At 33.1% G+C, this 11,771-nt stretch overlaps 1 protein-coding gene across 1 annotated transcript in view; it reads right to left on the bottom strand.

Moving 5' to 3' along the window:
- Positions 1-248: 248 nt before the first annotated feature.
- Positions 249-11,771, bottom strand: part of LOC126748860 (monocarboxylate transporter 13) — a 152,618-nt gene continuing 141,095 nt past the window's right edge. Inside the window, exons 3-4 of the mRNA XM_050458371.1 lie at positions 7,015-7,800; positions 249-1,203 (exon numbers count right to left, since the gene is read on the bottom strand). Of these exons, the coding sequence (XP_050314328.1) occupies positions 452-1,203; positions 7,015-7,800 (1,538 nt within the window). The 3' untranslated portion in view covers positions 249-451. The remainder of the gene's footprint in view (positions 1,204-7,014; positions 7,801-11,771) is intronic.

Genomic DNA, 11,771 nt, shown 5'->3' with positions numbered 1-11,771 from the left:
CGAAACGGCCATATCTAGGAAACTGGTGAACTGTGTTTTTATTTTAAGAGTTAAGCTTTTGTAAGATTAAGCGACTAAAGAATACTGACCTCCATTTTTAATTTTAAGATCATTGATCTCCAAACTACTTAAATATATATATTCTGTATATTATTATAATAAATCCTATATTGCTGAAACATCATTTATGCTTTTAAATTATCGAGTTACATTTTTTTGTTGTAGCAAAAAATAAATAAGATTTTCAATACCTATTTTTACCATAAATACAATTTTTCTTCCCAACAGTAAAAAATGTGGTCTACGTAAGAAAGGGACATATATACATACATTTTTTGTAACTATATATATATACATACAATAAAAAAATAAATTATATATATATCATGTTAATGCCCTAATTAATATCATAATTTTTCACAAGCAAGATATCTTTCTGTTATCGTTTAGTCTAAGAGGTTTGTTTTTGCTTTAAACAAGGTACAAAGCTCCATAGTAATGAACCAGCCGTTAATATAGTCCCTAAACTACAAAACAGCGATACAAAAGAGTTGGTGGCTTCGAACCAGATTCCGCAAACTGGCGGTCCCACCAACTGTAGAATCCCGTTTACAAACAAGGATATTCCGTAAGTGGATTGTAGCCTTTCTTCTCCAATTAAGTCCGCCATGACAATGGCCGTAATACCGACATACGTACCAGATGCTAATCCAAATACCGAACAAAAAGCGGCTATTACCCAATAATTATGGAAAAAAGGTAAAAGAGCTAGTGAAATACCCGAAATAAACAATCCACAAACGAAATACCAGGATTTAGGGAATGTTGTTAAATCTGAAAGGGCGGAGCCACCCAGTCGCCCTACCAAATCCAGTGTACTTACTATAGACAAAAGTAAGGCACCACTATTTTTATCAAAATTAAGATTTCCCGCATAAGATGGTAATAGTATAATGAAATTCGTGTAGCTGATGGCATTTGTAGCATTAGAAATCAGTATGATGAGATATAAAGGATCTTTAAGTAATGAAATATCAAATAGTTTTATTTTCTTGACTGGTTCACCATTAGTATCACTTTGCTTTCCCTTTGCTAAACTAAATGAGCTGGCAAATGTTTCAGGCTGCAGTGTTAGTGTGCTTCCATGATATGCTGTACTGATATACTGGAAAGAACTGGTGGACGTACTTCTTTTTGGTATTCCTAAAATAATAAAAATCCAATTATTTGTTTAGTAGTAACTCAATATTATTTTTTTGTTAAAATTGTTATTTAATCATTGTATTTACGAACATAACAAAATTCAAACCAGATCACAACTCTTTTACTCGTTAAAATATACCGCGCGTAGTTTCTGCAAGTCTGCTGGAGGATTCGAAAGCATTACCTAAAATTTTACATTAGCCCTCATATATAAGTGTAATTTAGCAGCTGCAGTATGATGCCGACCGTCATTTTGTTGGAAACTAACATTATACAGTTTTTGAATGTTAAGGTATCTTTCTTTCTTTATTAGTGTCTCTTCGAGCATTTAATTGGCCTTCAAACACTACTAAAGGAGTCTTACTACATAAGCTCATTTCATCCTAAACCATCAATCCCCTAGTGGGGCTGGTTTGAGTTCAACAAAAAATTATAAAAATCTCTTGCCTGATGGTAATATCGACAATCATTTTTTTTAAATCTACGAAAAATTTAAAAAACTACGGTTAACAGACCTCTTTTAGTATTTTTCTAAGTCTACGCAAATGTAATGTTGGCTATTCCGATACACAAATTTACTTATTTTGATGTAGGGGAGAAGGGGGCACCTTTGAACGTGGGGCACATTTGAACTTCATTTAAATTTTCCGCCTCTGGCGCGATAATCGTTTTAAAAACGGCACGTGGTTGAAGTAACTAGTGCAAGAAGGCAACTGTATTGTGCAGCAGCTTCTACGACTTGGTGTATCGCATATACGAATAAACCTTGTTTTTCAACTTTTTTCTTGTAATATTTCCCACTTAAACAAATTAGGCTCAACACTAAACTATAAAGAGGACATTTAATCTGCAGTAGGTCGTCAACTAGACTAGGTATGTAAATCGTTTTGTGAAAATATGTGACTTTTGAGGTTAGGATAGTTTTAGCAAACGTGGTTGAATTCGAGTGTAAGCACAAGGGGTGTCTTTGAACTTTAAAATGGGGCACTGTTGAACATTGTTCAAAGGTACCCCATTAGTAGTAAAAAATGTTTTTAAGTAGCATTGTTTTTCCAGATTTGCAAATCACGATGGTAAGACAATATAAGGGGAAGAAGGAAACTGGGTTTACTGAGGAAGACATGGAGAAGGCGATAGCGGCTGTAAAAGAAATAGAAATTTTAAAAACTAAGAAAAGCTGCAGAAGTTTACGACGTAAAACATGCTGCTTTGTTTTACCGCTTGAAAAAACAACCCAGGGAGCAGGTGTTTTCCTCTAAGCATACATTCAGACAAGTGTTTAATAATGATCAAGAACTTATGTTGGTAAAATATATTTTAACGTGTTCTAAACTACAATATAGCTTATCGTATAAAAATCTGAGGGTATTGTCAAATTGCCATTTGATTATGCAAAAGCTATGTCTATAAAATATCCACCTAGTTGGGATACTAACAAAATGGCAGGGTTAGATTGGGTTCAAGAGTTTATGAAACTCTTGAAAAAAAGAAAATCTTCGAAGGTCTCCAAAGGCCTTAAAACACGAGTATGTCACGTGTTACGGCATTTAACCAAACGCATTACCAGAGTTTTAAGATAATCTTGTGCGCTGTTACGAAAAATACAATTTTCCTGCACATAAAATTTTTAACTTGGATGAAACGGGTATAACCAATGTTGTAGATGCGCTAAACATTATTGCTGAAAAGGGAACTAAGTGGGCCAAATTACTTCCGCGGAAAGGGGCACTCTTGTAACTATGTGTGCCATCGTGAGTGCAGATGGAAATAGTTTACCACCAGTTTTTATATTCCCATGAGCTAGATATCACGACAGTTTCCTCACAGGTGCTCCAGCTGGAAGCATATGACTAATAAACAATCCTCCTAGCGGTTGGATGACAAAAACGTTATTTATAAAAGTTCTAAAACATATAAAATCTTTTACAAAATATACCCAAAATAAAAAAAAAATTAATAATAATGGACAACCACGAATCCCACTGCTCGCTAAATGCCATTAAATTTGCAAAAGAAAATGGCTTGGAGGTGGTCACTATACCGCCCCATTGTAGTCATCGCCTTCAGCCACTGGACGTTTCAATAATAGCTCCTTTTAAGGCTAAATTAAAAATAGCGCAACATGATTATTTAATTTCGAATCCCGGAAAAGCCATAACAATCCATGACCTGGCTGGGCTGGCAAATATTGGAGTGAATGATGCTTGAATAGCATAAATAATAAACATAATAATAAGCAACAAACATAATATCTGGTTTTCAAAAAACAGGGATCTAGCCATTAAATAGAAATATTTTTTCAGATAGTGACTTTGTTGCAGCAGGAAAAGCATCTACTAATGATGTTGCTGGAATACCAAAGGAACAAAATGACTCTCTACCGTCTACTTCATCTGCAGGTCCGATCACTTCTGTAGCATCAGCTTCCACGACCTTATTAATTGAACCTGAAGTAATATCTCCTGAGGTGGTCAGACCATTTCCCGATATTGGTTCGACTTCCAAAAAGCGTCGCCAAAGTCGCAAAACAAAAAAATCTCTGTTTCTTACAGATACACCGATTAAAGATGCCATTGAAGCCGAGGCAGTTGCTCGAGAAGCTAAGAAAAGAGTACAAACGGTAGCCAAGAAGCCAAGAGTGAAGAGAGCAATATTGGCAGATAGTGACTCATCATGTGATGATGCCATATCCCTACAAGATGATACTGAAAATGAGTTCGAGCTGTCAAGGTCATCTGATGAAAATGAAGATTCGGCAAATTTGTCGTCAGATGTACAAATTGAATCCCGCGGTCGAAGAAGCACAGTAGCGTCTATGGATGTAATTAAGAAATTACCTGTTCCGCATCAAAAAGGTACTGAGAGGACATCTTCATTACTGGAGTTTAAGCTGCAATTTAATAAATTTAATTTACGATAGATTTTTTGTAATAAAAATCAATAAAACTTCCAATATATATGTATTGTTTATTTGTGCCCCTTTGCCTATTCAAATATACCCCACAGCTGGGGTACATTTGAACAGTATGACATTTATTGTTTATTTGCGTGTCAACCAAAACACACTAAAATTTCAATAGTTTTTTCAGTCCGAGATTAAAGTAAACATATTCTACATCTGGAAAAGCTGTTTCTCACTTTTATATTGAAATTTAGATTTTTTCAGGACTTGAATTTTAGTAAATATGTCCAAAAGTGCCCCCTTCTCCCCTATATATTCTAGTAAATAAGTTTGATTATTTTACCAAAAAAAAAGTGAAGTTTTTTCCATTACCTTCTTATGTTTAAAAATTATATAATTTGATTTTTATTAAATTCAAAAACTAATTCTGTTAAAACACAAAATACCATTTGCGTTATTTAGTGTTATGTAGGAGACTTCAAAATCAGTTATAATATACGTAACAATTTTTCTACTGGCATATAGAATTATTTTTCAGTGTTGAACAGAATGATTCTCTGTTGTATTTAAATATACTTAGGCTAAAAAGTTAATTAAAACAACCAATCTGTTTTAGAAGTCTCATCTCAATTTTTAAGTTTATAAAAAAGAGACATTTCTAGCGAGACGTGCGGCTTATTGCATTCCCTTTATCAGCGGCAAGCGCAGATGGGGAATCATTGTTGGAAGCGTGCATTGCTCAATCATGCGGAGGCATTGTTTCATGACCTAGTCAAGAAAAATAATGGGTATCAACCTTCAATCATTTAAGAGTTGCTAAATTAAAGGTTGTATTTAAGTAATGCGAAAAATGACAAATAACCCACCAAAATGGTAAAATTGCTATTCCAGAAGGAGAAAACTAGGCAAGTTTAGAACCCTTCTCAAAAGCGAAACTTTATTGTTTGCGAAAAATCGAATTATTTTGGGATTATCTCGGATAAAATGATCAATTTGGTATCAAGAGACAAATCGTGAGAAATAAACCCGAAACATGTTCTCATTTTATACATATACTTACTACCGCTCAAAAGTATTTGCCCACCATGTATTCTTTTTAATATTTTAAATTATATACAAAAATCTTATCTTTATACCAATATTTAGATTGTATCTCTTTTGTAAATTGCATATATGCTTAAACAGCATACCTATCAACTATGGTTCGTTGAAAAACACTGAGTATTTAAAAATAGTCTTGCAAATAACAAACAATGTAGTGAATATGCACTTCTTCTAAAAAACTAATCTGTTTACAGCTCGTTTCCGATGAAATTTGAAACATTTAAAGGTGTTTAGTCTTCAAGAATTGATTTTGTGTAACATTGGTAAATAATTTCGCTTGCTTATTGACGATTGTCACCGTTTCTTTGCTGGTTTTTCAACATTCTTTAAAATAGCTAAAACAAAAGAGTTATCGGTAGAAACAAAAGGTAGTATCATTGGACTTCATAAAGATGGAAAGACTAACCGTCAAAATTCGACGGATTTAAGAATTCCAAGGCGGACTGTCGATAGGAAATTCACCAGAGAAGGGACTATTAGCAACAAACCTCGATCGGGAAGGCCAAAGGCAACAATATTATTATAATTACAAGCAAACGCAATAGACGCCTTACCGCCCCTGAAATCACAGCACAAATCAACAAGGAGTGTAAAAAAAGCGGTCAGTGTTTCGACAGTCAAACGGCGACTTTATAATGCTGATCTTAAAGGACGTTTAGCTGTATCAAAACCGCTACTGAAGGATGTTAATAAGAAGAAAATACTTAAGGGCCCAATCACACAAAGAATGGACCATTGATAACTGGAAGAAAGTTCTCTGGAGTGACGAGTCGAAATTCGAGGTTTTTGGAACAAAGAGGCGAGTTTTTGTTCGCCGTTATGCCAATGAAACGGTCGCTGAAAACAGTACGGTGGCCTCAGTTAAACACGGTGGTGGTTCGGTGATGGTGTGGGGTTGTTTTGGAGGATCTACAGTGGGCGATCTAATTAGAATAGAGGGAATTCTTCGAAAAGAGGGTTACAAAACAATTTTAAGTGACAATGTACTTCCTTCTGGTACTCGAATAATTGGGAAAAACTTCTTTCAACATGACAATGACCCCAAGCACACGTCGAAATTGTGCCAGCAATATTTAGGACAATTACAAAGGAAACGTCTTCTGAAAGTTATGGTATGGCCTCCACAATCACCGGACCTCAATTCTATTGAATAACTGTGGGATGAACTGGATAGACAAGTGCGAAAATCATGCCCCACATCAAAAGAAGACTTGTGGAGGATCATCCAAGAAGAGTGGCACAAGATACCTCAGGAAACTTTGGACAAATTAATTAGAAGACTACCGAAACTCTGTGAAGCTGTTATTAAAAATCGAGGCGGACATGTAGATGAATCCATAATTTGATTTTCTTAAATTTAATTAATTGAAAAATGTATTGTTTATATTCATTTTGTTATAAATAAACCGTTTCACAAGAATAACTGATGGGTTTATTATTTTTAGTTATAACTTTAAAACAGTCATATGTGGGCAAATACTTTTGAGCGGTAGTGTAGTGCTTATGATAACATGCCACAATACTCTCTAAATTGAGAAATGTCCGGCTATGAAGAAAAGAAAACTAACAATCCAGCTTGGTTGCGAACAATTAGTATTCTTGACCGTTTTTAAAGAACTCATTAATTAAATCTCTCAACTCCACCATTTCCTAACTCACTAATAAGTAAGTTTAAAAAAACAATTAAGTTGCTATCTTTGGTTGTGCAAATATAACTCAAGCCCACTACTAGATTAACATCACAAACAAGCTAGCATGCAAAACACTCACACCTATGAGAAAAAAATTCAAAATACTAAATTTACCTGGCCTCGTGGATCTTCTAGAACTAGGGAGTCTTCTTTGAGATGACAATTCCAAATCCCCATTCCCATTTGAGCCTTCCGGTACAGCATGAAGGGCTGAACTACTATTTATATTATGCTTCGAAGTTATATATCCTTGCTTATATTTCATAACTTCGTGTTTTCCTGTTGGCATACTAATTTTTCTCTCTCTGTGTGGGCTTTTTAAATTCTGTACTGCAGCACTCGAAGCACTTCTATTAAATCCTAAATCAGAAATATCACTTTGTTCTAGGAATGATTCGTTATGAGGTATTTGAGGTAGAGACGTCAGACTGTTTTCGCTTATAATAAATTTGCTTTGATCCGGTTCTGGCAACTCTTCTAAAATATCATCATTATCATTTTCTTCTCTTTTCATGTGCTTCTCAACTGGGTCGTAGAAGAGTGCTGCTACGAAAACGTTTAACAGTACCCCACCCATTATAAGACACGCTCCCTTGTAGCCATACGCTTCTAATAGTACACGTAGTAAAGGAGGTAAAAGAATTGAACCAAAAGCGGAACCGGATATGCAAATTCCATTAGCAATTCCTCTTCGCTTAACAAAATAACTGGTAACAATATAAACAGTTGGTGGAAAAGATAATCCTGCTCCACATCCAACAAGTACTCCGTATGAAAAATATAGGTATGGTAAAGAAGTAGCCCAATAACTTAATATCATTCCTCCTGCAGCACATAAGCCTCCCAAAAATGTTACAGTTCTGTAGGAATACTTAACCGATAAAATACTGGATACTGGACCTGTAAAAGAATAAATATATATATTAAAAATAATAAATCACAAATGAATTATAAAAGTTCTCAATTCAAACAAAAAAACATGTTTATCTTTAGAATACTGGTTCATGTTTTTTACACGTTAAAAAAGTAATCATTTAGTCAATCTTTCCAATGGGCTGAGTGAAAAGTGTTGAGTTGTAAATTCGTGCATCTTTCTAAACTCTTTTAATTAGAGAAATTAAATAAAGAAGTTTCACAGTATGTCTTAAAACCTAATCTTACACAAACCATTTTATACTTTTTATCTATTTGATGTCGGATTTTCGACGAACTTGATGAATACATGCTTCAGTAATTTTTAATTGCATTATAAATGCTTAGCAGGCGATTCCGTTGTCCGTCCGTAATGCCGGAAGGCTATTAGTAAAAGTCATATCAGCATACTCATAACCAGCAACCACTCTATAAAAGATTAGTTTTAAGTTATATTACACTCGACTTCAAAAAGATCAAAGAGATGATAAATTGCAAATCACGTAGTAAGAGATTAGGCAAACACTTGAACAGACTAGAAAACTGATTCTGCCAGCAGGCTTAATATCATTTACAACTTTTTATCGGAAGAAATATCCAATCATCAAGCTAGAATTTTCTTAAATCCCAAACCCAAGGTGTTACCCAAAGGAAAAGCAATGTTTCGACTTAAGAAGTGCAATTTTTTTATTGTCCTCCACTTCAGCTATAAGATATTTACCCAAAAATCTAGTATTCTATTCGAAATCTAGTATATGGTGAAGGAATCGCTTGTATTGAAAGCATGAAAACATTCGATATACAAGGTATATTTAAAGTTGAGTTATTTATTTTAAGGACTTGATAAGAGAAAAGGAGTTGGGTAATAAAAAAAGAGTAAAACATTACAAATTTGAAAAAATAAGAATGTTATGAAACAATTTTTTTAATATTCTCGGGAAATGCCGTGTAAATTCTTAACGTTTTTTGTTTACTGCTCTTACCGTTTATCAAAATGTATGTTATGTTATGATTTTCAATATGAATCTTTGGTTCGATTAGTTGTAAAAGAGTGATTTTAATTGTTGTAAAACAGTGATTTGAATAGGGCATATTTTATTTGTCTCGATTATTTCGAATCGGCAGGAACTTAATAAATATTCCTGAACTGCCAATTAAATAAAATGTAAATGACCACTACTAGGGGGCCGCCATTTTGCTTGTGTCCTTTCGATGTTGGTCACTATGACAAATTTTAGTTGTGCCAATTGTAGGAAAATAAAGAAATTTTTGAGAGGTTATGTTTATAAAAATACAAAATAGAAAGTTACTTATAGGTAAGAATTTAATAGTTGTGTTAGATCTGTGATTTTTTTTGTACTTCTTTAAGAATTTCGTTAAAATTTATGAAATAAAGTAATCCTCACCTATAATGAGACAAAGTTTCAATCAACTTGGAATAAACAATCAAGTGAACCAAAAACCTTTAAATAAAGATGGTGATACATTATTGTGCGTACTTTTTAATTATTTGGATAGTAAAATTTAAAAAAAAAACTAAAAAAGGTAGTCTTGCCTTATTTCGTTAGAAGCCTCCGGTTTCAAGAAAAATAATTATTAAGTTTTAAGTAAATCATGACTTGGTATTAAAAAGGTAACTATGTATAAAATAAAAAATAGCAGTTGGCAGTGTTTGTTGACATTTTGTTTATTGCTTGAATTTTGTTCGACGCATTGATTCATATTTTAATTATTTTACATTTACGTTGGTAAAGTTAAATAGATATTTGTATAAATTATTTCTTTAAAACTATGGATGGATTTACGAATCAAGAGTTGGGCGATATGCATTTTGTGTATGATTTGTATAATGGCAGCTCCTTAGCTACTGCCCGTGAGTATCACCGAAGATTTCCCCTCAGACGAATTCCAGATCGTCAACTTTTTGTTAACATCCACCGTAACATATGTGAAAATGGAATTTTTCGAAGAACTCGTGGACAAGGCAGGCCACAAGCAAATCATAACTTGGAAAACGTCTTAAACTATTTCGAAGAAAATCCTGGAACGAACATCAGAACAGTGTCACTAGCCACACATATCCCCCGCTTGATAATAATAAAAACTAAAAAATATTTTTTTAGATAGGAACAATGGCAAGAATCCAAGGCTTACATCCCTATCATTACCAGAGAGTTCAAGAGTTGGCACCAAACGATTTTGCGCTGAGGGTCCAATTTTGTAAATGGATAATTAACAACCCAAACTTAGTCCCTTTTTTAATATTTCAGAACGGCGCAGCGCCTGCTCATTTTGGAGGTAATGTTCGTCAGTAGATGGATATCCTATAAATGTGGGCCTATAAATTGACCTCCTCGATCTTCAGATCTTAAGTAGATTGCTATTTATGGCGACATTTAAACGAATTGGTATTTGGTGTAGAAATTATAACCCGTGAAGAATTAATTCATAGAGGATTACTTGGGCGGTTAATGAGATAAGGAGAAATCCATTTTCTATTTTAAGGGCTACTCGCGCAATAAGGCGTAGGGCAAGATTATGCCTCCAACAAAATGGCAACCACTTCGAACATTAGCTATAATTTGCTTTCTTTTGTTAGTTCGTTTTGTTTGGTATTTTAAGTTTTTTTTTCTTAGCTAATAAGTTAATTAAAAACTTTTAAACAAAAAAAAATAGTTTTTGTTAATATTGTAATATGTAATAATATTGTAATATATAAACTTAAAATTGAGTATTTGTAATAGTCTTATGTCCTGTTTATACCTGATGATTTGTAAGATAACTTTTAATTTTATTAAACGTGATCAAAAATACTTTATGAGTGTAGGTTGCAAAACATTTTTTCTGATTTTTTTTAAATTTTATTACCAAAATTATTAGAAAGTAGCTAGAAAAAAAGTTTTGATATTTTTAACCTTGCTGACCACTAATTTTAATCGACCCTGTATACATTTTTCCCTAAAATGCTATAAAATCAGTTAGTAACAATAACAGTAGAGTACGATAAAAATTTCGAAAAATAACGACCAGGCGTTTCGAAAATATTAACAAAAAAAAAAACCATCTTCAATAAGAATTATAAAACACCCTGTAACATAAAAACGATTCCCTTTTCAAGATTCTTGTATATGAAATTTTTGTTTTATTTTTAGACAAAGATGCAGCTGGTAAAATATTGCGATGTAATTTCGGGACACCCTGTATATTCGGTATAATAATAATCAGTTTTTTAAACTTTTCCGGTTAGAGAAAACAACTTTAGAGAAATTGGAATGTGAAGTGACAAAAAGAGATAACAATAAAATCTTGCAAAGAAAGTTCAGTGGCGGACATTTTCCTGTTGGCCCGAAAATGTAACTATTAATAATTTTTTTTGTGTTTTTCTGCTTATTACGCAATGATGTGTTTACTGAGCCAATTTCGAAGGTAAGAGATGAAGAATATGATGCAGAGCAAGGAGATGTATGCGCAACAGGCATTATTAAAATGTATGGGATTAAAAATGAATTATATTTAAACATTACTAATTAGATTTAATTGACAAGTTTTATTATATTATATTATTTAATTTAAGTGACAACTTTGTTTTTTTTTTAACACCAATATTGATACATTTTTGAATTCTATTGAAAATTTAAAAAATGTTAAGGTGAATTTGTGTTTTGTAAATAAATACATATTTTGCATATTTAAAAATATATATAGTTGTTTTACTTCCTGACAGTTATTTAGAAAAGATGACTAAAATAAAATATCTGCGCACTTCAAAAATTACAAAATGTTTATTTATAACATACATGTGCCTTGGTGCCTTGTTGTTTGTTTTTATTTTTCTCCGGTTTCTGCACTTATTTCAATATTTTTGACATTTGACAAAATTGAGATTTAGAAAACAGCTCCGGACGTGGGTAATTACTGTTCCAAATTGATGACGTATAAAGGGCTAATTGAGGACGTCA

Source organism: Anthonomus grandis, chromosome 22 (genome assembly GCF_022605725.1).
Source record: "Anthonomus grandis grandis chromosome 22, icAntGran1.3, whole genome shotgun sequence".
Lineage (NCBI taxonomy): Eukaryota > Metazoa > Arthropoda > Insecta > Coleoptera > Curculionidae > Anthonomus > Anthonomus grandis.
The sequence above is the reverse complement of the archived record's forward strand: the minus strand, read 5'-3'. Positions and strand labels throughout refer to the sequence as shown.